At 49.2% G+C, this 27737-nt stretch overlaps 1 protein-coding gene across 1 annotated transcript; it reads right to left on the bottom strand.

Moving 5' to 3' along the window:
- Positions 1–381: 381 nt before the first annotated feature.
- LOC144136331 (uridine phosphorylase 1-like) lies at positions 382–27411 on the bottom strand. The gene is made up of 8 exons (XM_077668580.1): positions 27298–27411; positions 9227–9377; positions 8826–8987; positions 8276–8390; positions 6403–6473; positions 4087–4228; positions 2241–2387; positions 382–693 (listed from the first exon to the last, which is right to left on the bottom strand). Exons 1-8 carry the CDS (start codon positions 27330–27332, stop codon positions 545–547), a joined length of 972 nt encoding a protein of 323 aa, XP_077524706.1. The 5' UTR covers positions 27333–27411; the 3' UTR covers positions 382–544.
- Positions 27412–27737: the final 326 nt, after the last annotated feature.

Below are 27737 nucleotides of genomic sequence, written 5' to 3'. Positions count from 1 at the left end.
CTTCGTTATCCACGTGTAGGGCAATTACTGTTGTTCGCATTAAACTCTATTTCGTGTACGAGAATGTAAACACGTTTGGTACCAATTTAAGCTGTCCTTTCTGTATGTCAGAGTGCAGTCGGCGGGGCAGTGCAGACCGATGTGAAATATCTTGCTGTCGTTGGCATCCGCCTGAGCCACCCACTTATACATGACCGCGTTACATTCTATGATACTGGTCCAAACAGCTACGCGACGCTGTCACATGCGCTGATGTGCAGACATACGAGGTCCGTTTATAATGACCGCACATGAGCTGCCTGCTGTTCACGCTAGAACGCAGCCTCATAGCGCACACGACGCAGACAGCGCGCCTGCGGGAGCCCAAGATGGGAACAAGAATTTGTTCACAAACAGCTTTATAACTTACATCCATTTCACATTAATTTTATCTTCATCATTCTGAAACAACAATAAATAGGGCAGAGATAAATAGCTTAAGTGCTCCCTTGGTTTCGACTGGATGCCGTGCCGGCATATAGGTGGTTGTGCAGACTATGGGATTTTAAGCGCATAGCGCCACTCCCAATCTCTGCGCCATGAAGTGGATGGCCAGCAGCTGCGGCCGCTGCTGCCACTCGGCCATGACGTCCTTGGGCACATCCACCTGGTCTCCCTGAGTCCTGTCCAGCAGGGTAGTGCAGAGCACCGCTCCTGCAGAAAGCCATTGCCAAAGAGCGCTTCAGCAGGCCGTCGAAAAAAACTTTTTACGCGACATCGTAATCATACCGTTGTCGTGGAATTAGCCCCTGAACCAGGGCGAATCTTCAACTGAAATTTTACGGGCACCGGCCTCACATCTCTGCTGCTTGGGGTAATGCGAAATCGAGATAACCGATGCTCGTAAGGGGCAAATTACTGGATTCCAAGAGAAGGCAAGCGTATACAGGAGTGTAGCAGAAAGTTAAGTGGGCGGACGAGATAAGGAAGTCTACAGAGATAAGGTGGCCGCAGCTGGCACAGGACCACGTTCATTGGAGAGATGTGGGAAGGGCCTTTGTCCTGCAGTGGGCGCAGTCAGGCTGATGATGATGTCAAACTCGGCATAGCAGATATTTGAGTGAGGTCTAAGCTGTGAAGAATGAAAGGAAAGACGAAAAGATCACCTCTCCGATTGTGCTTTCTCATTCATGCGTTACTGAAGTAGCTGTTCTTGCTTTTGCTACTTGCGATACAATGAAGAGACTCCGAAAACACCTCCGCGGAGCTCTTGGACGGCGCCGCGCTGCCGATGACATCACCGGTAACGTTAACATGTCACATGACGTGTTACGTCAGTGACGCTCACGCCACAAGTGAGCCACTAGCAGCTTCGCTGTAAAACCCTTACTGTGAAGGGCGCTGGGACTCGATCGGACTTCACCATTGTTCCGTACCAAATCGCGGACGAGGGCGCTGTAATCGCGGTGCATTCAGGCGTATTGAGCACGCCGCCTCGTGGAATTTGTTAAAATTTCACGGGCTTTTAGTTTTACCGAATTAAAAGGTCTGTGCTAAGGCTACCCATCCGAAGCACCTGAGGCGGATCATTTTCTTGTCGTTCGACCACATTACTATTCACATCTGAGCGTTTAAAGCCATATTTAGAAAGTTCATTAATGTCGACTAATTATCAAAGTACACACTGAACAATTTCTCACCCTTTAGGGTGTAAATCACCTGTCGCCAGACGAACACCCTTTTTGCAATTGTTCGGTGCTAAAAAAAGAGTGCAGAGATCAGCACCCTTAAGGAAGGTTGCACCTAATGATGCTTTACAGGATGTAATGGTTGCACCCTCATTAAAGGGTACTATTTTTCCATAACACTTCTACGAATGCATGTTGGAAGGGTGCTCAACATTGATCCACCCATGAAGGAAAAGCCTTGGCCTGATGCGCGCCCTCTAAACTTTCATGCTGTGCACCTTCCTGAAGGGTGCTGATCTCTGCACCCTTTTTAGCCCCCAAAAGGGTATTCGTCTGGGGACAGCTGATTTGCACCCTTAAGGGTGAGAGTTTGTTTAGTGAGTAGGCGGAACGAAGAAATACTAGCCGGTACTTCACATAACTCCTAACAGCATATTCCCATTATTTCAATTGAAATCTGAGCCCATTCTATCTGGGACAACCTGTACCCCTCCTTTGCACGCGTGGCGAGCAAAGAACTCGAAGCGGCAAGTGTGCGCAGAGACCCACGGCTCCGACAATCGGCGTGCTTACCTTTGACGCCGGCGTGGTGACACATGGCAGCGAACTGCGAGGACTCCATTTCGATGTTGACGACGCCCAGGTCGCGCAGCCGCTCGAGAAACGCGAACTTGTCCTCCTCCGAGTAGTGGCAGATGGCCCCGTCTAGCCTTGCCTGGCCTGGAAAGAAGTGGCGCGGTCACTATGCAGGCAAGTCATATTTGCGCGCCGGCGTCTTTTGAACCACGAAAAAGTCAGTGCCTCTTGGGCGTCTAAAGATAAAAGGATCGTAGTGCCTGAACCCGCCGCGGTGGCTCAATGGTTATGGTGCTCGGCTACTGGCCCGAAAGATGCGGGTTCAATCCCAGCCGCGGCGGTCCAGTTTCGATGGAGGCGAAATTTTAGAGGCCCATGTACTGTGCGATGTCAGTGCATGTTAAAGAGCCACCCAGGTGGTCGAAATTATCCGGAGCCCTTCACTACGGCGTCCCTCATAGCCTGGGTCGCTTTGGGAGGTTAAACCCCCATAACCCATAAACCAATCGTAGTGCCTGTGTCGCGTCTGAAGTATTAGTCCACAATGATGCCAGGTATCTGCCCCGTGCTGCAAGCTTTTCATCGCACGCCGGCGATGCCTGTCTCTTAGCTTTTAGGGGATGCTTAGCCACACATGGCAACTGTTGAAAGTAACGACGCATGTTCTGGTACTAAAAACACTGGAGCCGAAAATTTATAGAAGGCCGTGACGAATGCAAGAAGTACTACTCTGCAGACTCATAAGTGGAGCTATATTCTATTTAAAACTGGATGATTCAGAACACCACTTATCACAGATTTTACAAGTGGCAATTAAGCGGGACCAACTATAAAGGTAACGCCTGGCTCTACTTCTGAGAGAGTACCGACTGAATGAGTGCTAATGGCGCTATCTGGACTTGTTGCTCATTAAGGGTAGCAGCTAGACACTGCGCTTTTTGAAAAAAAAGGCAAGTTCTGGCCTTGTTTGTTCTGCTAAAACTTTCGCTCTTAGTTTTGCCGTTTTCGAGCATCAGAATTTTCAGGATAATCTCTGAATACTTCAAAAGCAGTCTCTCTGAATCATTAAAGGCAGCCAACATGTGAAAGGCTCACAACTAGCTGTACACAGCTGTCCGTGTATTTGTGCTCGTTTCTAGATGGAAATATAATTCGCACCGCAGAAAAGGAACCGTGCCATGATTCGCTATCACAGGATTGATACTTGCATAAATAAAATCCACGTTCACATAAGCACGACGCAAAGGAAAATTCGCAAAATTAGTGCGTCACTGCGGTGATTTTGTGCCCCGTAAAAATCAACTGGCATGTGTAGCAAATGCCACCCATGTTTGGAGCTGGCGAAGGGAGCATGCGAAGGGCGTATAGGATGCTGAAAAAGACAGAGTTGAGAACAAAACAAAAAATAACAATTTTTGCCTAAATTCTTTCCATGTGCGAATGCAGAATTGCATGAACTTTGGCTTGTGTTGTTACTTCAGTGTTGGCTTATCATGTTGTTTTTCATGTCGTACTATCATTGTGTTTTTATCGAAATGAAGCATACGTGTGCGATGGCTGCCGTTTATATACCGATGGATGACGTCATCACGATTAAAGCGCTGCGGTGTGGGCGGCAGTGTTGGCCAAGCGGGGGCGCTAGGAGTGTATATAAACGGTGTTGTGGGACTTCTTGCGGCTGTACAGGTAATGCCGCGCGGCATCGTCGACAGTGATGGCACAAACCTACAAACATCGTAAGTTCGGGTCTTATCCGATCGGAATAGTGCTTTCGTACTAAAAAACAAATGGTAAGTTGCTTCCCGTGATCAGGTGCACGACGCGCGGTGGATGCAGTGCTCACCCTCGTAGAAGTCGTTGGAACTCAACGTCTTGCCAGCCACCACGTGCACTCCAGGCAGGCACTCGCGTCCCACGGCCACCATCTCGTCGGCCAGCTGCGTGTCCAGCACGCACGGCCGACGCACAACCTCGCCAAGGATGTGCTGTACGGGAAAGTAAAAGGACACGTGCATGCGCAGACGAACAGTACACGACGAGCACAGAGAAAGGAAATGCTCCTCCAGCGTTGCAACGCCACATGGGACGGTGAAACGCCCCAGGGCTATGCGTTCTTCACCGCATATGCCACTCGTTACTGAAGTTCGTCCGACTTTTTTACTAACCTGGTACATTCCCCTTTCATTCGCCCCGGCGCAATTCAAGCCCCCCCCCCCCCTTCCTTCATTATCCGTACCCCACTCCCCTCAATGCGGCGGGCCTGTCTACTCTCGAACCAGCTGACGGACCACCTGTCCTCAGTGACTCTGGCACAGGATGTCCCCGCTGCAGCGCTGCAGTAATGATCTCTCTCTTTCTCTCTCTCTTCCCGAGGCCTGCTACAAAGCTAGAAGGTAGACAAGCGGAGACTGGCGTAAGATGTTTGGCACGCTGTGAAAACGACACCCGTGGACTCGTCGCAAAAAGATCGCGACAGCAAAAATAATTCGTCTTCGTAAAGTGTCCGGAGGCCGACCAACGCAGTGAAACCTTCAGAATCAAAGGCTCCCGATGAAGAACGAATGAATGGTGAAAGTAGTTCCATGGGTGACACCACGTGCGTCCGCTCAGAGCAGGAATTTTGGACGTTACCATCGCGACTCCCTGCGCACGCGCCGCGCATCGTGATAATCTCGTCAGTTTACTTCAGGATTGATCACGATGACGATGAATGGCGTAGGGCGTCTTGGCCAAAGAGGGCTGTGGCTATAACGTGTCTGGTCTGCACGAGCTGGTTTTAAAACTCCAGAAAGCCAAACGTGATGCAAAGAAAAAGCTCGCACCCGTTCAAATACCTTTCCTGCGCGAGAACCGGGTCAAAATATTCAGGCGTAAGAGCTTAGAGAACATTTCATCGTTTATCGCTAAGAATTAGATGAAACCATTAGTTGCCTGACTCGACTTGTTTGCCCCGCTTCTGCACAACATCAGCGCAATCGCATTTGTTGCTTTCCATGGTATACCTTTGATAACAAAAAAACAGCGTTAAATCGAACTTGAGCACAGTGCAAGATACCCCCTCCACCTGCATCGCTGGGCTTCAGTCCGCTGACTGTTGCCAACTTCCCCGTGTGATATTTATTCTCTTGCAGTGGGCTTACTAGACAGGAGTAACTTGAATGCGGTTTTTTTTTTTGTTCTTCAGCACGTTTTATCGTCAGCACGCTCGGGCATTAGTGGCACCACTTCTTCTTGCTTCTCGCTTCTAATATATATATATATATATATATGTATGTATATATATATATGTATGTATGTATATATATATGTATGTATGTATATATATATGTATGTATGTATATATATATGTATGTATATATATATATGTATGTATATATATATGTATATATATATATATATATATATATATATATATATATATATATATATATATATATATATATATATATATATATATATATATATATATATATATCCCGAGAGCCGCCGCGGTGGCTGAGTGGTTATGGCGCTCGGCTGCCGGCCCGAAAGACGCGGGTTCGATCCCGGCCGCGGTGGTCGAATTTCGATGTAGGCGAAATTCTAGAGGCCCGTGTGCTGTGCGATGTCAGTGTACGTAAAAGAACCCCAGGTGGTCGAAATTTCCGGAGTCCTTCACTACGGCGTCCCTCATAGCCTGAGTCGCTTTGGGACGTTAAACACCCCATAAACCATACACCATATATATCCCGAAAGACGCGGGTTCGATCCCGGCCACGGCGGGCGAACCCGCCAATCAGTCGAGCCAATATGACATTAAAAATGACTGCTTCTGTGGACCCTAGTATGTATATCTATAGAATTTCTCAGATTTACCTAGAACGTAAAATGGCGCCACCGTCTAAGCAAGTTTCTTAGAGCACTTCATCCTCTGCAAGAACTCCGGCAATATGTGGTTTCTATTTGTTCTGGCTAGTGCTAGGGTGAAAACGCAGATTCTGATACGGACTATTTTAACCTAAATAAATGCTTCGTATCACGCTCGTATGGAAATTAGTAAAGCATTTTTTCAGACTTACCTCGAGAAAAGTTCTACTGTTACGATCGAATCCACGTTGTCGAAGCAGCTGGCAGTGCCCCTAATTACGCGGCACAAATGGAAGCTGCTCGTCTTACTCACCATCTCGATTTCTTCCTTCAGAAGACCGTTCAGGGCTGCAGAGCTGACCACAACGGAGCCTGGCGGAACACCTGGAACAGACGTGCCGTAGAAAGCTGCATGAATATTAAGTTCATTAACAACGGTGACGCACGTAAACAAGCTCGGGCGCATGCCTGAACTCTCTATCGATATATTCGGCAAAAATAAATATGGTAATTCGTTGCGCACACATCTCATTTGTAATTCCTCCTAGCCGCATTGCCATGATGACCCGCGGCGGTGGCTCAGTAGGGCGCTCGACTACTGATCCGGAGTCCCCGGTTTCGAACCCGACCACGGCGGCGGCGTTTTTATGGAGGAAAAACGCCAAGGCGCCCGTGTGCTGTGCGATGTCAGCGCACGTTAAAGATCCCCAGGTGGTCGAAATTATTCCGGAGCCCTCCACTACGGCCTCTCTCTTCCTTTCTTCTTTCACTCCCTCCTTTACCCTTCCCTTACGGCGCGGTTCAGGTGTCCAACGATATATGCGACAGATACTGCGCCATTTCCTTTCCCCCAAAACCAATTATTATTTATTATTATTATTATCGCATGCAAAATAGCAAAAATCGTTGCTTGCCGACAGGCCACAGTCTACGGCCTTCAGCCAGGGACTGCAGAACAAGGGGCGCCCCCCATCCCCAACTACTTGCACTCAGATCAGATTTATGACAAACGCTTCAATTTTAGGACTTTATTAACGTAAAGCTCGGTGTAGCTACTTAGCTTCATAGCGAGTAGTAAAGCGTTTAATCTGTGTAAACTAAAACAACCATGTCTCGAAAGAAGTAGTTGATTGGATGACCTCTGTTCATGAGCATGACTAGCAGAATTGAAGAAGGCTATGCTCAAACTTTTTTAATGCACTCGATCAGTCCTCGTGTGTACACCTTTACAAACCTGCCCATTTCAATTTAAGTTTTATACGCATTGGCAAATAGTGCTTCGAACAGCGAAACATAAAAAAGGAAAAAGTAATGGTATTGAGTAATTATTTAAATTATACCTGCATTAAATAAACAAATGCCTGAAAAAAAAAAGTACTGCCCCCAGGCGTCACTCAAGAAAAAGTTCCGAAGCACCTGCGTTTGGCGCCAGACTATGAGATCGCAGGATCGAATCCCCGCCGCGCGGCGGCGTTTCGATGGAGCAGCAAAATAATTCCGTGTGCTCAGCCATGTCAGTGCTCACTGAAAGAACCGCAGGTGATCTATAGATAAATGCGAAGCCCTTCAGTGCGGCGGCCCTCGTATTCCAGAGTGCAGATTCGGCATACAAAAATTCATTACCATTACTAAATCACTGACTGCACTCAAAATAACCTGGTGCAATTTATCGTTTCATCATCTTGTGCGCAGCCCTCATTTGTATGTTTTTTTTTTCTATGCCTCTCGCGCGGACTGAGAAACGTAGTAGGACAAATGAGGCCATTCTTTCTCTTTTGGGCTTTCGTGTCTCCGTATCTTAGTTTGGTACAAAACTGGGCACTTGTGTTTGATTCACGGTGGTGATGATGATGAATTTTTATGGAACGGCAGCTTTGGCTAAACAGCGCCCTGATACAAGGTGCTTTCGTCTACTCGAGGTAGGGTCAAAGACCCATTTTCCAAGAATTTCACCCCAGGTAAGCCGAGCACCAGGCCAGGGGAAAGCTTGTGCCCATCGTATCACCGGTGGGTGCCCGGTGGGGATCGAACCCGGCAGCTCCCGAATGCGAGGCGGATGCCCTAACAACTAGGCCGTCGCTGCGGTATTTGGTTCACGGAGCAATAGCGCAAAAGGCGCGCGACCTGAAAGAAAAGAAGAGTGCAAGACAAGCGCTGTTTTTTTCCCGGCGTTCGTTGGGGCTCACCGATTCCGCCGCTGGTGCCGATGCGGACGAGCACCACGTCCCGGCAACGCGCATAGTGGATCAGCTTCAGGATCTCGTGCATCAGGATGGACAGCGACGGGGCGCCCATGCCGTGCTGCGGTGCACACTATGGTCAGCTGTGTCCGCACGCATGGTGCCACCAAAAAGCATTCACGTTCTCTTTTTTTTTTCCTATGAGACTAGTGGCTCTGTAAATTCATCTTCGAGCTGTGTTATGTAGAAAATCGTTCAATTCTATTCATTCGCGATTTTATAGATCTTCAAAATACTCTCTTCCTCCCTAATCACCTCCAAGAGTCCCCAGATTTTCGGAGGAACGCCCCAAGATGGCAGCACAGACAGCAAGAGCGCATTCACGTCTCGTATTCGTCATCTACGAAAGGAGAATCAGGGGAGACGCCATTTTGCTTCACGAGTATTGCACAGACAAGTGGACAAGAAGGTTCCGAATTTCTATCTGAATCAAGACTTGAGTGCCTTGGACAACCTCGTGAAGCGGAGAGCCGGCCTGTCGAGAGCAAACACTCACGCTGACGGAGAGCAGCGGTCCGCACTTGAACATGGCGTAGCGGTACGACCGGTGGCTGATGTCGCACAGCTCGGCGCCCGTCGGCAGCTTGATGCCCAGGCGTCGCCGTGCGAGGTGCGCAAACTCCTGCATCCGGGCTGGTGTGCCACCCATGCACACGAACTGCGCCAAACGAGTCACAGTATCCGCTCAGACTTACAGAAATGAAAAGTAGCAGCTGCGCTTTCCTTTGTTTCCAAAAGAAAAGCTGAAAAACTCCGCAAATCAATCTACATAGTCTTATGGTTTGCTTATATGCTTATCGTGTCCTTTATCCATTGCTGTAGGATGTATATCGCTCAGCTAGAGGCAAGTTAGGGAGGACGCAAGAGGCCCTGAAAGACGTTCAGCAGCACACGCACCTTGACGTCTCCGAACATCTCCTGCAGGTCGTGCGTATCCGTCGCCAGGGCCAGGTGATAAAGGTTGTCGGTCGCCATCTTGGACAGGTGCGGGTTGTGCAGGCGCAGGCGGCCGTCGTCCACCTGCTCGCCGCCGCCATTCCCGTCGAGTCTGCAACGAGTCACGACGGCGCTCGCTGTAATGTCGTTACCGCTGTTTGGGAACGCCGTACCGGCGCTATTGACTTCTTTCGCGATGGCACGCCGGACTTGTCTCAATTTTTCTTTTGAGTATCTTGCGCCTCTGTTCTTTGCGCACGGTGCGACTTTGCGGGCGCGTTAACTCGTGCGTGCAATTTCCTCAGGTCTGTATTTTCATCTCCAATACCACTCGTGTCGTATTCGCCAGCTGTTTTGTAACTTCTGGCGCTATCTGCAAGCTCTTTCCTAGCGCGCACCGTCCATCCAACGATATCGATAAAAATGTGTAAGACGTGCGCAAGTCTGGATAAGTCTATGAGACATGAGAGTGATCTTAAACATGCGCGCTGCCTTCTCTTGGCAATGAATTTTAATGACCCAAGGGGAGCTTTATCCAAAGAGCGACATGACACAAGATATTTCGGTCTGCACAGTGTGGCGTCAAAGCTATTCATCCTGTGTTCAGGGCCCTCAGAGAAAAAAAGAAAACGAAAAAGAATTTCATCCCAGAGAAGCCGAGCCCCGGGCCAGGAGAAAGCTTGTACTCATCGGAGAGCCCATGGGTACCCGGCAGCACTGGGTATCGACCCGCATCTCCCGGGCCGCAGACAAGACAAGGCAGATGCTCCAGCCCGTATAGGCCACCGCTGTGGGATCTTTTTTTTTTTTTAATGAAGAGAACATTTATAACACTGATATAATTTTATACGTACTCAAATATTTACGAAGTCTTCAGGAAGAAACTTAGGAAGTGGTTAGGGCACTCCGGAGTATACCGGGTGCCAATTAACACGGCCGCGGCGGCCTCGTTTCGACGGGGACGAAACGCAAAAGGCGCCCGTGTGCTGTGCGATGTCAGTCCACGTTCAAGATCTCCAGGTGGCCGAAATTATTCCGCAGACCTCCACTACGGCACCTCTTTCTCTCTTCTTTCACTCCCACCTTTCCGCAGTGTAGCGCGTGATGCTACGTGGCGTGACTATAAACTTCGCCGTTGTATCCCTATAATGCTTGGCTTTTTGACTAAGCTATTACAGCTTTTGGTGTAAAAGTCACTGCTGCTAAAAGCCGACTTGAAAGATCGCTTTCTTCGCCGTTTCCCATGCTCCGTTTGAAAACGATATTAGATTATATCTGAGCAAGAGACATGCTTTCATGCCCGCACCTCCTCACGACAGCGATACGATATTGTGCGATGCAGCAGCTGGTCATGCCGCGAACGCTCTCTGAGAACTTGGAAAACGGTCTGTTTCCCAGCGCAACTACGTTCGCGAAGACCGAGGGGGTGGGAACCCACGGGAAGAAGCGAACGGAAGCAATTGAGCGCCTGCACGAGCATGCCAACGTACCACAATCGATACCGCAGTAACCGCGGTTACAGCGTAGGCTATAAGCCTCGGTGGACGCTGCCGCCATGGTGCTGTCTCGTGTTCAGCGGGATCGCACACCATGGCTCGCGTGCTCTTCTTTGTAGGCCGCCTCAATGTTAGCGAAGAGCATGCCATATTGTAACTTGAGTGGCAATAATGAGGAACAAATATCCAAGCCTATCCAAGACAGTATGTCTGACTCCCTTCAAATCTAAGATGGCGCCTCTAACTGCGGTATTTCGAGACATCAGTGCCCGCTCGAGTCTAGGTTAGGTCGAAAAAACGATTTCCGCAGTATTGCTGGCGCCTATTATTCCGAAAACCGAATTTCCGGGCCCCACAGAGTCCGAAATATTGGCCGTAAATATGTACACGTTTATATGAGGTGCGTGATGCTTCCTCAGTGAAGTCCGAAATACCGGGCTAGTCCGAATTATTGAGTCCGAAAAATCGGTCTACCACACATGGGGTGGCCTCCGCCCGCATGGCCGCACTCCAAAACTTACGCTGACCAGCTACATTAGTCAGCAGAACGTGCAGCCTCCTTTTCAGTATCTATAGGCTCGAGTACACTGATTCGATTCAACGCTTCAATGCGGGAACACATATGACGCCATTTGACCGCAGCGGTGGCGAAGTGGTTGAGCATCAGCCTCGCATGCAGGAGGTGCGGGGCTCGATCCCCAATGCCGCCGGGCGCTCACCGGTGATACAATGGGCACAAGCTTTCCCCTGGCCAGGTGCTCGGCTTATCTGGGGTGAAATGCTTGGAAAATGGGTCTTAGACCCCACCTCGAGCAGTCAAAAATTACTTGTGCCATGGCGCTCTTTGGCCATAGATGCCCTTGCGCCATAAAAGCTCATAATCATCAAATGACCTCGTTTACCCCAGACAAATTCCGTGACGGAACTGTCAGCATAAGTAGAAAAAAGCTGGCCATTTTGGTGCACGACTTGCCGAAAATAGCGCTTAGAAGACGAAACACAGACAGGAGAATGACAGACACAAGCACCGACTAACTCGAATACTTTTCTTATAGAGCTCACAAGATACACAGAGGTAGCCGTTAAAAACAGCAACGAGAAAAAAATGCAAGAATGGCGTCGTAGTGTTACTTTTTCATCATTTATATTCTGTTAAGTAATCAACTTCTTTTGTCGTAAAATGCATATGAGGCCCAGTGACTGACATGAAATGTTTGACAAGTGCAAGCAACTCATACAAGGCTTTGACAAGGACAGAATTCGGTTACCTTGCAGACTTAAACTAAGCTCGCGGTGTATAGATTTGGTTGAACAATTTAAATGTCTAGGAGTAGTTTTTTCTTCCAACATGACTTGGGATCACCATGTGGAACATAGAGCAAGAAGCTTGCTCAACTAACCGGGGTCATAAGTCGGCTGAGGTATGTTATTCCAAGAAAAATAAAGCTACTCCTCTATAATTCCCTTCTCTACTCCTATTCAAACTACTGCCACTTAGTGTGGGGTACAGCCACGGATAGCTGTCTTCAACGTATCTATATTCCACAGAAAAAGTTCTTTCGTCTTATTTACAATGTCCCCTGGGACTCTCCAAGCGCGGATCTCTTTTTACAAAGTGGCGTGGTAAAAATTCACACCTTGTATAAATATCGTATAAGTATCCGGTTTAAATTTGAAACACGTAGGAATGTAAACTACATACGTAACCTTGCTGAATTACATGCCCGAGAAGCCAGCTACACGACAAGGTATGCGGAGACTTGGATACTGCCGACTCCTCTAATAAATTCAGTTAGAGAACGCATACATACATACGCATATAAATACATACGCATATAAAAATTTTGACCTCTTTAGTTCGTCAAAAAAATCTTTGCGTTCTATGTACGTTGACATGTAGAATATGTTTATTCTTTTTCTTTGCTATCGATCTGTGTTTATCGAGTGCGAATGTCGACTCAATATTGTATAATGCTGTTTGACTTTATTCTGTAGTTTCATTATTGTATACCTGTTCATAGGTTTACCAATTGCCTTTGTTTTATAAGCCTTGCTGTCAAGTCGCTGCCAAGCGAAAGGGGGCTGCGGCTTTGTCAAGCTGCATCTTACAGCTTTTTCTGCGCCTCCGCTGTCTGTACCTTTTCAAGGCAGAAATAAATTTGATTTGACTAATGTTGAAAAAGTGACAACAGGACGCTATCCTTTTTTGTTTTGTGAACGGTTCTTCCTGTATTTATTGCTACCAGTGCAATAAGTATACGAGTTAGTCAGCCTCGTGTCAGTCGTTCTCCTGTCCATGTCCCGTTATGTAATCGTTATTTTCGCTAGAAGATATCGGCGTAAAATTCGCCGTGTCAGCTCAGTCTGCGAGCAGCGATCGCAGAAGTATGCGCATGAATGAAACTCGGTGCTCGCATCGGGGCAGAACTGTCGCGCTAGGCTGCATTCTCCGTTGGAACGGCGTGAGTCGCTTACGAAAGATTCCGCCAGACGCAACCAACCGTTACGTAACAACGAGGAGCGCGCAGAGGTGTGCAGGTGCCAACACGACAGACGATCCGCCGCCGCCGCCGCTACTGGTATTGCGTTTACAGGACAGGACAACAAATCCGACTACGAACGTAGCCGTTGAAATGTCAGGTTATGAAACGGCCAGCCGGAATAGCAGCCTGCGGGTTTCACGGGACAGCAGGTACTACCTGGCTAACCAGTGTGCATGCTCCCGTTACGTAATGGCGAACCTGCAAGGAGCCTCACGAAACTGTCCATATCCTTCGGTAAACGTATCCGACTACGATATCGACAGCAGTGCAGCACGCGTGCAGCCAGTGATCTTGTGTTACGAAATTAATCAGATCGAGTACCCGAAATGTACAGCTTTAGAAACAAATCTTCCGATCCACTTCTCGCCCCGTGCATAAATTTCAGCGCGTCCACTCCACGCGTAAAATGTATCATCTTTGTTTCGACTAAATGCTGCAGGGTATTGTGATCTTCAATGTCTGTAATCGCGTCGCAACTGCGTTGCCTTCTGCGACCATTTCAACGAGATTCTACGCTCTGTGCAAAATGAGGCCGGATGCTTGAAGGGCCACGGAGGACTATTCCATCAAATTTTCGTTCTTAGTTAAATACGGTTCTATGACTCTTTCAGGTTATGTCGATGATTGTCCGGGAGCAAAAGAATAATTTATGGTTGAAAGAGGAACTTTTTTAAAGAAAGTTTTCCGCCACTCGACTTAAACTCGTGTGATCCCCGTTTTAATGCACGTGGCGATATAACCTAGCCTGTCGGATCCGCGCACGAAAGTGTTTACGCACCGCAGTTTAGTTGCAAAATCGGCCAAAGGCGGCGACGCCTGCACTATTATTTTCGACCTTATAAAAGCTCCGTTTTCAATTAATGTAGCACCTTTGCCATTAGAATGTGGTCATCTATCGATACAGATCAACTTCAGTTTGGTCTCAGTGTCGATGCAATGCAGTGGCACTTCGGGGCCTTCGGGCTGCGTGCTTCCCCTTTCCTTCATCACGTATACTGTCTATCATCACTGCCACGCGAGCAATAAAAGAAATTCAATTGATTTCGATAGTGCCACATGGGACTCTTGCTCAGGAGCGCCGCAGCAGACAGACTGTCTTCTGGAGGGCTCCATCCCTCGAGCACCATAGCACTACGTCTCGGGTGGTCGAAATTCAGCCGGAGTCCTCCGCTATGGCGCCTCTTTCTCTCTTGATTCCTCCTTTCGCTTCCTCCTTCATATTCTTTCACTCACGGACACGTTGAAGTGTCCGCGGAGAAGTGACAGTATACTGCGAACCAATTTTCGCACCACGCCTCCGAGCACAACGGAAGGCGGAGCCCATACAGCACGGCAATATCAAGAGAACGCTTCAGAAAGTGAAAGTCGTATTGTGACATTATGGAGAGCTGCCTGGTGCGACTAGCTTCCAGTCGGCTGTGCCGCTGAAAAAGCATTTGCAGGATTAGGCTAAATGTTACATAAATACATTCGAAAGCCTGAAGGCGAGACGTGCGGCTGTCTCGCATTCGTTATTCTTCGCGCGGTGCGACGCGAGGAGTGTTGACAATGGAGCGCACTTGTACCGATGCTCTCTCAACGTTTCGTTCGCGCACCTTCCCGCCTGGCCCACTTAAGCCACGCTGCATGACCATGGAATAATATCCCACTCCATTATTATTCTTGGCACAGCGCCAAGAATAATTGCAAGACCCTGTTAGCTGGGCCGCCAGTCATAGATGCGTCAGCCTTGCTCCGTTCAAATAACAAGGTGGCACAGCAGCTGTGGGAGTCATATTTCATGACCCCAGGCACACACTGCGAGTGCATCAGCGGCCTGTCCGTAGTACTGTCAGCAAAAGAACAAATTATTGACCGCTCAAAAGGAAAAAGACACGTGTGCACGGGCGTAAATACCTCATGCTTTTAATTGCTTGTCTTTTTCCCTCGACTTCTTTTCTTGGCGCATCTGCTGATAAGAGACGTATAAAAATCATCACAGACAAAAATAAATCTGAGATGAAAGTCTGCGCTCTGTTGTTCCGCGTCGTGTCGAGTTCCTTCTCCAAAATTTAGAGCACTCCTAAAGAAAATAGGAAAGGAAAGGAAAAGAAACTGCGGTGCAATCTGTGCCGCGCTTGCAGACTATATAACCGCACTGCAGGAATGCATAGGCAAGATGCACTGCTCAGGCTGCGCTGCGCGCCTAACAACTCCTGCCGTCAGCTGCTTTGACCGTGGCAGACACGGGACCACATTTTGAAGGATAAGAAGCTTGTGATTGGCTCATAACATCGCTCGCCTAGGAGGGCTCACCGTATCCGAATCGGCTGACGCGCTGCACACGTGGCTTTGACAGAAAGTGGAAGCTAGTGCTTATAAGTGCAGGCAACTGGCATGGAAAACAATACGGGCGCACCAGAAAATGCTTGCTCCTCTATCGACACGGAAAACTTCAGCGCAGGTTGCCTATACGCTATGCATGTAAAAACAACACACAGCCATGTGCAGTGCCTGGCAACGGCGATTCACTGCTCGATTACCTTCAAATCTGCGCATGCAGCGCCCTCAAAGCGTGTTCCTTTATTCGAACGTTTGGCCTGACCACACCACCCATGCTTGCTGCCCCCCCCCCCCCCTTTAAAGCAGGATTCAGGATGGCTGTTTTTTTTTCTTATTTTTTAGTCGTTCGCCATTGTATTGCTCCGCTCCAGCTCTGCCTCTCTGTGGGCGGGCGACCGTCTTGCGTCGTGACCAGCCGCTTGAGCCGTGAAGGACATCAGCGCGTTGTCATGTCTCCCCACCGCCACTGAACCGGATCGTTTTTCTCTCACCCCTCTGCTTCTGTCTGCCTTTTCTACTCCGCGCACAGGCGGACACATCTTCGTCGACAGTGGCTTCGTGGCCAGATAAAACAAACAGCCTGGGCAACTCGTGGAACGTGAAGATGCTTCCCATCTCTGACCTAGCGATCCTACCGCATTTAGTAGTAGTGGTAGTAGTAGTAGTAGTAGTAGTAGTAGTAGTAGTAGTAGTAGTAATAGTAGTAGTAGTAGTAGTAGTAGTAGTAGTAATAGTAATAGTAGTAGTAGTTTGTTATTACAAAAATACAAAAATGAAGAAGAATATGTTGCCAGCTGCGTCAATTGCTATCTAAAGTCGCGTTTACAGCCTTTGTCCGTAAAGTTCCGAGACTGAGTTCATTAAAAAAATGCGTTTAACATTGAAATCATTTGTGCGGCACCCCTTCGAAATAGTCTCTCTTGCACTCTATACACAGCTTCCAACGCTTCTTGAGTTCTTGTAAACAGTTGGAAAACGCTTCATTTGGCAGGGCTGTCAGCTCCTTTGTCGTGGCGTCTTGAACGGCCTCCACGCTCCCCATCCAGCAACCTTTTAGGGCTCTCTTCACACGAGGAAACATGAAAAAATCGAATGGGGAGAGGTCAGGCGAGTATGGCGGATGGGGAAGTAAAGTAATGCTGTGCTTGACGAGAAATTCTGTCACGCTGAGAGCAGTGTGCGGCCTTGCGTTATCGTGGAGAAGGCTCCATTGTCCAGATGGTCATAAGTCGGCGACGGCGTCGCAGTGCATCATGCATGTGTTGGAGCACGCAGATATAAAACCCCTGATTCACAATCTGCCTTTGTGGGACGAACTGGTGGTGTATGACACTTCTGGCATCGAAACAAACTATCAGCATCGTCTTTGTTTTGGTCTTCTGTCACCGCACCTTTCTCAACGCCGGAGAGCTTGCGGACCGCCATTCGGCGCTCTGCCTCTTTAATTGATGATCGTATTGAAAACCCCATGCTAGGTCTTAATTCAGCAATGATACTGTCGACGAATGCAGCATCCTTCTCTGTTTCGGAGAGCAAATCAGCGCTCAGTTATGCCCGCGTGTCCTTCTGGTCCTGTGTGAGGAGTGCGGCACAAGTCTGGATTCAGCTTTCGTTTCCCAAGTTCTCATGCAAAATTTGGTGGCATGTTGTCTTACTAATGTCGAGAGCATCTGATAGCATGCGGACTGTAATGGTGCTGTCTTGTTGTACGATTTCCCTGATCCGAGCCACGTTGTTTCCATTCCGTGAGGTTGAAGGGCGCCCCTGCCTTGTGTTGTCTTCCTCCGACGATCTCCCCGAAACGAACCTCTTGTACCACTCGAAATCTCGCGCCCGCGATAATGTCTCGTTGCCGTAAGCATCACGAAGGAGCTCATACGTCTGTGTGGCTGTCTTGCCAAGCTTCACGCTGAATTTTATGTTTACACGCTGCTCGAGGTGGACGTCCATCTCTCCACATTCACTCACAGTAGAATGCGCAGACGACTATAGTGACAACGTATTTTTCTACATATAGTGCCATTAGCGGTTGCCACAGCAATTAACATAAATATCTCAGGTTAGCCCGAAAAGATGACGCTACGCATACGCACCAACAGTTGTTTTGGGGAATCATTTTTAGAGAAGAAAACAACTCAGTCTCGAAACTTTAGGACAAAGGTTGTACATGAAAATGGCAAAAAGTCGACTCCAGTGAAAGGAAAGGTTTGCGCACCAAAAACATTAAAGACCTTCGTGCCTGCCGACGGGCGCAGCGTCAGATTCGGCGCTGTCTGGATAAACACAGTCGGCAAAGGTGGCGCACATCTATGCTGGATGTGCGCCAACCAGTAACCAAAATTTGGCGGATCGTTAGAGGTATGCGTATACGCCACTCCAAGAGCTTCACCCCTTCACTGCGCTGTCTCTGCATAAACAAAAATCCCTGAAAGAAGTCTCAGAAGAATACTGCAGACTACTGTCAGCGGGATCAGGTCCTTCGACATTGTCCGCAGATGGTCACTCAGGCATCCCACAGGCGGCATTGCCAGCGTTGGACTTGCCTTCCAAAATTGAAGAGCTATCCGCAGCTATCACGGAATCAAGCAGACGCACGTCTCCTGGTCACGATGAGGTGACCTATGACGCAATCGCAAAGCTACCCCACAACTCCCGTCTTCGACTCCGGGAATATTATAATTCTTCCTGGATGACTGGTGAGGTCCCCACAGAATGGAAGCTGGCGAATGATTGTGCCTGTTTTGAAACCTTGTAAGCAGCCAACAAGCTACGCGTCCTTCCGGCCCGTCGCTAGCTGCGTAGGTAAGATAATGTAGCGAATGATCTGCAAACGCATCACCTGCTGTAGGTGTTTGCAGCGCACACAAAACACGGACGGACAGAAAAGGGAACGAAACACAGCGCATGAAAAACCAACTAGCCCAAGAAAAGACGATTCTGACGCATCACCTGGTTCCTTGAAAGCCGCAATGAGTACCCCAAAGAAGTGAACGGCTCCCGTCGAAACAGGTCTGCGACTGATAATGTTATTGCCCTCGTCTGATCAGTTGAAGAGTACCTTCATGCTGGGTGCATACCGACAGCCGTTTTCCTCGACATCAAGGCCGCTTTTGTCTCTGTTTTTTACCATGCGATTCTCGCTGCCTTGGTGAGTCTTGGCCTCGGAGGAAAGCTGTACAAGGGGATTGGGCACTATCTAAAAGAACGACAAATTTGTATGAGCACTCCAGATGGTCCTACACGCTTTCACGCAGTGCAGAGGGGCGTACCTCAGGGAGCGGTGCTCAGCCCTCTCCTGTTCAATATTACCCTCATACACCTAACGAGAAACCTTCCGCCAGGATTGCGCATAACGATCTATGCAGATGACATCTGCATGTGGAGCACGTCACGTTCACGCTATATTGCCCAGCAACGTCTTCAGAGAGCGTTACTGCACATCTCGATGTAGCTGGCTCCCTGAGGTCTTCGTCTCTCGCCAGAAAAAAGTGTTGCCATGGCTTTTACCAAAATAAAAAAAGCGAGAGGATCAGTGCAGCATCGCAAGTTTTCAGATTCATGGCGGGAACACGCAGAGGCAGCAACTGCCGGTCATTGGTTCTGCTTGAAAAAGCCTACGTTGAAGGAACCTTGCGATAATGTCTACCGGTGCTTCGAAGATTATCTCCAACAAGCAAGAAGATCCTCGAGGCAGCCCGGAACAACTGCTTGCGGATATGCCTTGGCCTCCCAAAGGGTTCCTCTGCATCAGGAACAGTGGCGGAAGCAGGCTGTCTCCCGCTAGTGTGATGCCGCCCAGGAAACTTTGCGCACCACCTCCGCCATGTCATCAAAGGGTAGGAATACTTCCTACACAGTGTCCACCTAACTCACTGCAACTCTGGCTTTAGCCAAGCTGTGCAGCTCCTGCCCCTTCCCACTATTAATCAGCCACAAAAACTACGACCTCTCCCCCCCCCCCCCCTGACACTCTCGCCTCAAAAGGTGAAGAAGTTTATTCCAGGTGTAGATGCAAAGAGCCGCATGGCACAGGCAGCGCTACTGCAAGCTACTCTAGCCTACTTAGCCGAGGAATATACGCAGCAAACCCACGTTTTCACCGACGGTTAAACTACTCAAGAAACCTCTTCCTGTGGCCTTTATGTGCCCTCAACCAGCCTTGTCGTTTCTTACCGGCCACAGCGAAAGACTTCCTCTACGACAGCTGAGCTTCACGGCATTAAAGAATATGTTTCCTATATCCTGCGCCGATCCCCCAGCCGATGGGTTATCCTCACCGACTCAAAAGCATCCCTGCAGATACTCTTCAACCTGCTGAAGAACACCAATCATCAGCCCATTTCCTTTGACATCGCGTATCTACATCATTTGGCTATTTTCGCAGGCCACTGCATAACATTTCAGTGGATACCAGCACACTGTAGCATTGTGGCCAATGAAAGACAATATGAAGCGGCCCGTAAAGGCCACCAGCATCGGCGTTACATTCGTACCTTCTTCACAAAATCTGATGCGTCCAAAATTGCTGAAAGATTTGCTTCAGAATAAATGTATCGGCTCAGGAGCTTGCCGACACATCACTACCAATTTCTTTACTCAGTCGACTAACATCTGAGATCGAGATTCCCACCCAGTATTCCTCGCTATTTGGAAACACTTTATCACCGACTTCGCCTGAACGCTGCGTTTACAAACGGCTTGAGATACCGTTTCAGTCAAACGAACAGTCCGCCTTTTGACAACTGCGGCTCGATCGAATCTGTGGAACATACCCTTCTTGAGTGCCCTGCACATGCTGATGAGCGTGCGTACCATGAGCAGTGCAAAGTCTCTCACCAGTGCCTCTAACAATGGACAGTGTTCTAAGTCCCTTAGCCTCCTGCCCTAGGCAACAGAGACATGCAATGAACTTTTTTTCGCGTATTTAAAGGAATTTGAACATCTCGACAAGCTCTAAATTCATCAAGCATGTTGCCCTCATGCATTTTTCTCGCAGAACTTTGTTAGCCCATTTATCAGACTATGCACTTCAACATTTCATATGTTCCATCATTTCTAACCGATGACCCTTAGTACGCATTTAATGGCCGCATTTTGTGTTCTCCCCCTTTTATTTTTCCTTTCTCAAATTTAGCCTTTCCCGCACTCCTCTCCTTCCGTCTTTATCTCCAAAATTGCCTTCCCCACGCAGAGTAGCATACCCGCGATTTTTAAACGTCGGCTAAATTCTCTCCTTTTTCATTAAATGGTCTCTCTCTCTCTCTCTCTCCACGCCATTCATTCTCAAAACCTGCGCTTTCTCTCGAAAAGTCGACTCAAGACGCATTCTGTCGTGTTCATGTAAACGCGCCTTAATAAGATTAAGCACCAGAGCTGCGCCGGCGGAAACAAAGGGACCGGGAGAAGACAGCAAGAAGTATACAGAGGGGAGCGATAGCGAGATAGGACAAAATTATAAAAAAAAATGTGAACAAGTCTGCGCCGCTTGCGCGCGAGTGTCCAGGCACTGTCCGAATTAAAACCGTGCGCAAGCGACCCCTGAACACATTTACAAAAACACAGAAACACTGTACATACGAAGCCACGTGCAGGCCCATTTAATGAGGAAAATACGCTTTTCGGCCCATCCAAACATAAACTCTTCATGTCATAGTTTTGGCTACTTCATGAAAAAACGCATAAACAGAAAATCAAACTCAAACTGGTATTACTAGTTAAGTGTGTTACACCTTTTGGGAAATTGTTAGAAAAAAGATGGATGCGTAGTTGTGACGTGAAGAAGCGACAGCAGGTTCGGACCAACCGGGTGGCTGCTGCTGCGCACGCACAGTCACCACGCAGGTGGGGACGCAATGAAGGTGACCTTAGACGTTTTTGCATACCGGAGACATATTGGATGCCTCCTGCGCACGCGCAGTGACTCCGCCTGACCCCACCCGTGTTACGTAAGGGGGCATCCGGTAAGCCGGTGTAGGTACGTCTCCGGTATGCTAAAGACGTCCATTGCTAGCAACTCAAGGCGTCCAAATTGTAAGTCGCATCGACAGAGCTCCGAAAGCAGGCGAATTCTATGTCAACAGAAAAGTCTCCGCATTATACTGCTGAAGCTTTCTTTTTTCCCCTATTCACCCCTTAGGAACTCTCACCCAGAGTAAGACAGCGACCACGCTTTTCCTGCTTTCATAACCGAAGGAAGCCCATAGCCTCAGTCCGACCGTTGGCGTCTGGGGGCAGCAGTGCCTGGCGAAACCAAGCCACAGCAGCGACCACAACCAGGCTGAGAAGTCTGAATTTGTAGTGCGTAACACGCGGAGGGGCGTGCCAGCTTCCCATGGGCCGCTTGGTTTGCCTGGTGTGGGTGTGTGGCCGATAAGAGAAGCGGCAGTGAGGTTGGCGAACGAAAGCGAGCTCAGAGCACAGCACGACGCCGACGAGCGAAAGCGAGATCGGCACTGCGTTAGCGAGAAACATGCAAGCTGTACAACTTGCAACCACGCTATCAGCAGCCTCGTATCTTTATCAGCCCTGCTTTCGTAGCCGAGCGGCCTCTCCTCATAATACATCCGCAGAAATGGGAAACATCGGAGACTACTCCAAAGCAGTTTAACATAGCTATAGAATTCCATGCTTTTGGTCTTCGGCAGCCTCCAAAACGCTGTACAAATTTATTTTCGGCACCTTGCCAATGGAGCTGGCTGTGGAGACGCGGTTTCCTATATATGGATACGGCGGCTCCTGCGCAGGAGCTGGAGTAGGGATTGGACGCATTTGCATTCCACCCCTATCCCACGCTAGGAGAACAGCAGTCCCCCCCGTTTTTGATGGGGCGGCCTCCTGCTGTATCTCCACCTGAATGGCCTAGCCCCGGCCGGGGCTTCTTTTTTTTTTTTTTAAGCGCTTCTGTCCTTCGTCGAGCTCTAGATTTACGAAACTCATTGTTGCTTTCAGAGGCGACATTCATCGGCCAGCGAACTCAGGATGGTTTCTCACTCCGCTCTCCTTGCCCCCCCTCTCCGCCCCCCCCCCCCCCCCCCCCCAAAGATGGCCAGCCGCTCAAGCATCATCCGGTCTTCTTTACACCTCTCTCCCTCCTTTTACCGGCTCTCTCTCTCTTCTCCGCACGGTCTTTTGAGAGCCTTCAAAGGCTCCGAGAGGATGGGAGCGAACAAGAAGAGAAGCAAAGGGGGTGCGCACCGCTACGGTTCCGGACGGCCCACCCGTTATTGCTCGGCCACGCTGCATAGCCTTGCCGGTGTGCTGGCAAGGCGCCCATCCTCAGAAGGTCCCTCGATTCCGGATGAAGGGCCAGAGACGTGCGTACCGTGTCATTTGGGCAAAGGCGAGTGAACGATGCACCGATCACAATACACTACATACAACCCAAAAAAGGCACCTGATAACTATCAAAATAGTTCGGTTAGTGTAATGAAAACACACTTCTGCAGGCAGACAGCCTGTTACAGTAGACCTGTCAAAAGATTTTTGCACACGTTAGACCTATATACAGGTAATTTCATTTATTTTCAAACTCCCCGCAGCGAGACAAAACTTGATCGGCATATATATATATATATATATATATATATATATATATATATATATATATATATATATATATATATATATATATATATATATATATATATATATATATATATATATATATATAACAATTAAGCCCAGTTTTACGATGAAGTATTAAAAATTTAAAAAAAATCGATCTCAAAAATTATCTGCGTCTCTGTCGTAATTGCCATCCCGCAGTGTTTTATGCACAAGGTGCGCTGATAGTTGCGGCGACATAACGAGCTGCTAAATTTTCTGCCTTCTCCAGTTTGTCTAGTCCTCTTTGGCTCCAGGAAACAATGAGTGCTGGCACGAAAAAAACGAAACAAAGGCTATTTCTACACTGCGTTATCCTCATAGTGTGGGATCCCAGCGAAGCTCGTATACTTCTTTTCTTTACGCACGGTTTTCCGCTTTCGAAACGCGCGAGCCAGTAGGTGCATACATTTTATTACTGCGTGATACCGCGGCGGTGAGTTGCCTCCTTTGTGCGTCACGGGGAAACGGAAGGAGACGTTACGAAAGCTTCGTAACGCACGCTCGTTGCTCCTCTTTGTGCCAACGCTCGGGGAAAGCCTGAGCAGTGATGGAAATGTTTTGCCTGCCCGGACCCTCACAGCGCTCGCAGATACCGGACAGGCGCGGCCACATTCATCCTGCCGCGTTCTGTGTGGGAGCGCCGATGACGTCGCTCCAAGAAGCTGACGGCGTTTATACTCTGGCACGCGTTTCAGAGGGGCGAGCAACTACGCCAGTGTCTCATCAAAGCCCGCCACGGTTTGGAGGGCCCTTAGTGGCTAAGGCGCTAGGACGCCGAGTACGAGGACACGGGATCTAACCCCAGTCGCGGCGCTCGCATTTAGATTGACGCGAAATGAATTATGTGGTTTGCTTTATGTGAGTTTAACGTCCCAAAGCGACTCAGGCTATGAGAGACGCCGTAGTGAAGGGCTCCGGAAATTTCGACCACCTGGGGTTCTTTAACGTGCACTTAAAATCGCAGAGTACACGGACCTCTAGAATTTCGCCTCCATCGAAATTCGACCACCGCGGCCGGGATCGAGCCCGCGTCTTTCGGGCCAGCAGCCGAGCGCCATAACCACTCAGCCACCGCGGCGGCTAAATTATGTGACCGTCCGGTGCGCGATATCAGCGCACTTTAAAGAAACCCATGGGTGGATGAAATTAATCCGGAGCCCACAGCTGCGGCCCTTCTTTCTTTCTTCCTTCTTTCACTCCCCCTTCATCACTTGCCTGACAGCTCGGAGGTGTCCACCGAGAGTGAGGAAGCTAACTGGCCGTTGCTCGCCTCAAAACTCGTTTATTAAACGCTTTCGGTGGGGGAGACCGTTGCTTGCCGCTCACTTTCAACTCCTTTTCGTCTGCACGCGGCAGTGACAGTTGGAGCCAATCGACAGGCCCCCTTAACGTGTTCCTCTTCAGTCTTTCTTCACAGCAGCACACAGCACATCACAACGATCACAGCAGCAGCTAGCCAATGCGTTCCTTCAGTGTATACCTAAAGCCCACGCCTGTGATCTGGCTTTTGTTTTATCTCGTCCAATGTAGGTTTATCTGCGGCGTCACGATGATGTATTTGCGTCACTTTAATCCAAACGCTACCACTGAACAACTTTCTTGTCAGAAAGGAGAAGAGAGCTTAGCCGGGTGCTCAAGGGACAGAGAGAAGCCGGGCCTTGACGCGTGGTTGGTCGAGGTGTATGTGTGTGCCTGTGCTGTGCCCCTGCCGCTGCACACATGTTCGTTGGCTGAGAGGGGCCGGATTATGATGCCGACCAATGGGTTTTCCTACTGAACCCAATCAGTATTTATGCTCTTAATAAATGTTTTTCCTCATACTCCTCCTCTTCCGTGAGACTGAACTTGCGCCAAGTCTTGAATGACATATCAGGGAGGAAGCTCTTCAATGTGAAAGCATCGTGTGGCTCATCGACAACGAAACCCGGCGTCTACGCTGACCAGCGGCAGTCGTCCCAAAAATCCAAGATGACGTCACCGTTACGTAAAAGAACAAATGTCTTCCGAAGGTGCGGCAAATTCAACCCGAAACTTTCAGATTGCGAGGCGAGCACGCAACCCTGGGCCACAAAACAGCGTTGATGCATGGTGAACAAAGGTGAACGTAGTGTATGCGTTGCCTTACAACTGTATGCTAATGAGTAGGCGTGTCAATAGAAAAGATAAAAATATTCAAAAATAAAAAAAAAGAAAATAAAAATAAATGATGCCTTCGCATTCATAGCACGTAAGTGCCCTCCGTAATTTTCGGCAAAGTGCCGTAGTCTGCATGCATCCAGCACGCTCCTCGTGGCATGTAATCTAATGCAGGTGCGCTCTGCACAGTTACGAAATTGACGTGTTTCAGATTTCGTTGAGTGCGATAGCTCCCATGGGAAACTATAGGAGCGCTCGGTAAAGGCGTATTAAAAACCTCACTTTCAGTGGACACCTCAACAGCTCCGCCAGGAAAGAATGAAAGAAGGAAGCACCGTCGTGAAGGGCTCCGGAAGCGCCAGATGTTCATTAAACTAGCGTCGTCCAGCACACGGGCCTCGTTCTCCGTTTCGTTTTCGGTGCTATTGTGAGGTCGAGAAATGTCCTCCTTCTTTACAGAGAGAGGAGAAGGGCACGATGAGAAAGGGAGAATGCAAGAACGGAGCAGCGGACGTTCGCGACGCCATGGACAGAAAAAAAAAAGGAATCCGAGCAAGCTTAAGCTCCGCCTTAAGGTTATGTCGGAATAGCGGTAATAACTCCCCTTCGCGGCCTGGGGTTCTCTTTGCACTTCACTTCGCAGACACGGACACTCTCGGATAAGACAAGCAAGGCCTCCTCCTAATCGGGTCGAACGTATGTGCCTCGGTGACCTAGGGGAAGCGTGTCCGACTCGGGATCCAAGAAGCACGTATCGATTCCCATCTCACAATTTTCCTTTAAGTGCACTTCATTTACATTCTTACATGTTATAAAGATGTTTGAGTCATGCTGCGACCTTATATTCGCCAGTAATTTGATGTTTTGATCACTTTCCAAATCCGCCGCTCCGCGTGTGCAGTCACTACCTTTTCGACCAATATACGCATTTTCTCACACGCCGCCGCCGGGTTAATCTCCGCTGAACGGGAGCCTTAACGCTAAACGGCGTTAAAACATAGCACGGCCACTTGCTTCTGGCTCGGCTTTCTACAGCGAAAGCTGTGCTCTCAAATGACTGCTCACGGGTGATATAGCGACCTGTTGATCAGCATTCTTCGCTGTTCGACTGTCAGGTGTCGCCCCTGCGCGGTTGGATGCCACACTCAAGCGCTCTAGGCCGGCGAACGACTACTCGGACAAATTAACGGCACCGCTATTTGTCTTCAGTTTACGTCAGTCTTCTTATCACCTGCAGCTGTGACAAAGCCCCTTCTTACCACGCGAATACCGCTCAGCTATCAGTGCTGCTGTTCCTTTCTTCACTGAGGAAAACAACGCGAGATGACTGTGCAGGTCTCTAAAAATGGAAGAGCATAAAAGAAGAAAAATGTATTTCGACTGATCGCAGAGACAGGTCGCGGCTTCGCATTTCTGTACTGGCAACGTAACACCGGCAGCACGCATGGGGCTGCCCGCCAAAACAAACTAAGGTCCTTTACCGACAGCGGGCCCCGGAGTTCAGCCCAAGAGGCGCTGAGTGCAATCGTCTTCATCAAAACTCTAGATCATCGGGCGCAAATATAGGAACGCCGGCGCCCCTTCATTCCAGGCCAGACGCTCTCACGCGCTGAAGGATTGCGCGAGTACGCTAAGCGCCTTCGAAGAACAGCTAATTTCGGAGGCGCGAAGGTTGCCATGGGGAATCATGAGCCTAGCCCGACACAAATCGCGCCTCGATCGGCTGATCACCGACTGTGCCGCGACGTCTCCACATGCCTGGAGCACACCCATTCATTTGACTCGTTCAAAGGTTTGCGCTGGTGTGGTTACAACTCTGCGCGCGTCCAGCTGTCATGGCGTTCTCTACAACCTGCGCGACCGGACAGCCCGGCTTTCGCGACAAGAGGACGGATTCCGAAAGCATCGGCCGTTGCCGGTCTGCACTTACCGCGCGCTGCCGTCCCGGTTCGTCTGCTGCGCCATGGTCGAATGAAAGAGCCCCGGCGGCGCGCTCGCTTTGTCGTCAACGCTGCGCTGACGTCGTACTGCGTCACTGGAAGCGCGGATCGATGGACGGCGACGCAGTGCGCCGCAAAGGGACGGAAGCGTGGGGACGGAGGGAAGGCAAGAGGCGATGCCACCTTCCGGCCCCATCGAGAACTAGCGCGCGGCCTTCGATTTACGGTGGACTACTCCAGAAAGTAAGAGCTCAGACAACGTCGCGACGTCAAAGCTCGCTCAACGCCCGTATTCTGTCTGTCTCCTTTCTATTAACCTTTCACATTTCCGTCGGGGTTGCTGCGAGGGGCGTTCAATAAAGATTTCCCCCGACCCACTTCCTTTGGAGGGAGAGCAACTTGGCACATTTATTAGTATTTCTCTACATAG

This window comes from Amblyomma americanum, chromosome 6, assembly GCF_052857255.1.
Source record: "Amblyomma americanum isolate KBUSLIRL-KWMA chromosome 6, ASM5285725v1, whole genome shotgun sequence".
NCBI lineage: Eukaryota > Metazoa > Arthropoda > Arachnida > Ixodida > Ixodidae > Amblyomma > Amblyomma americanum.
This window is presented reverse-complemented; position numbering and strand designations above follow the sequence as displayed.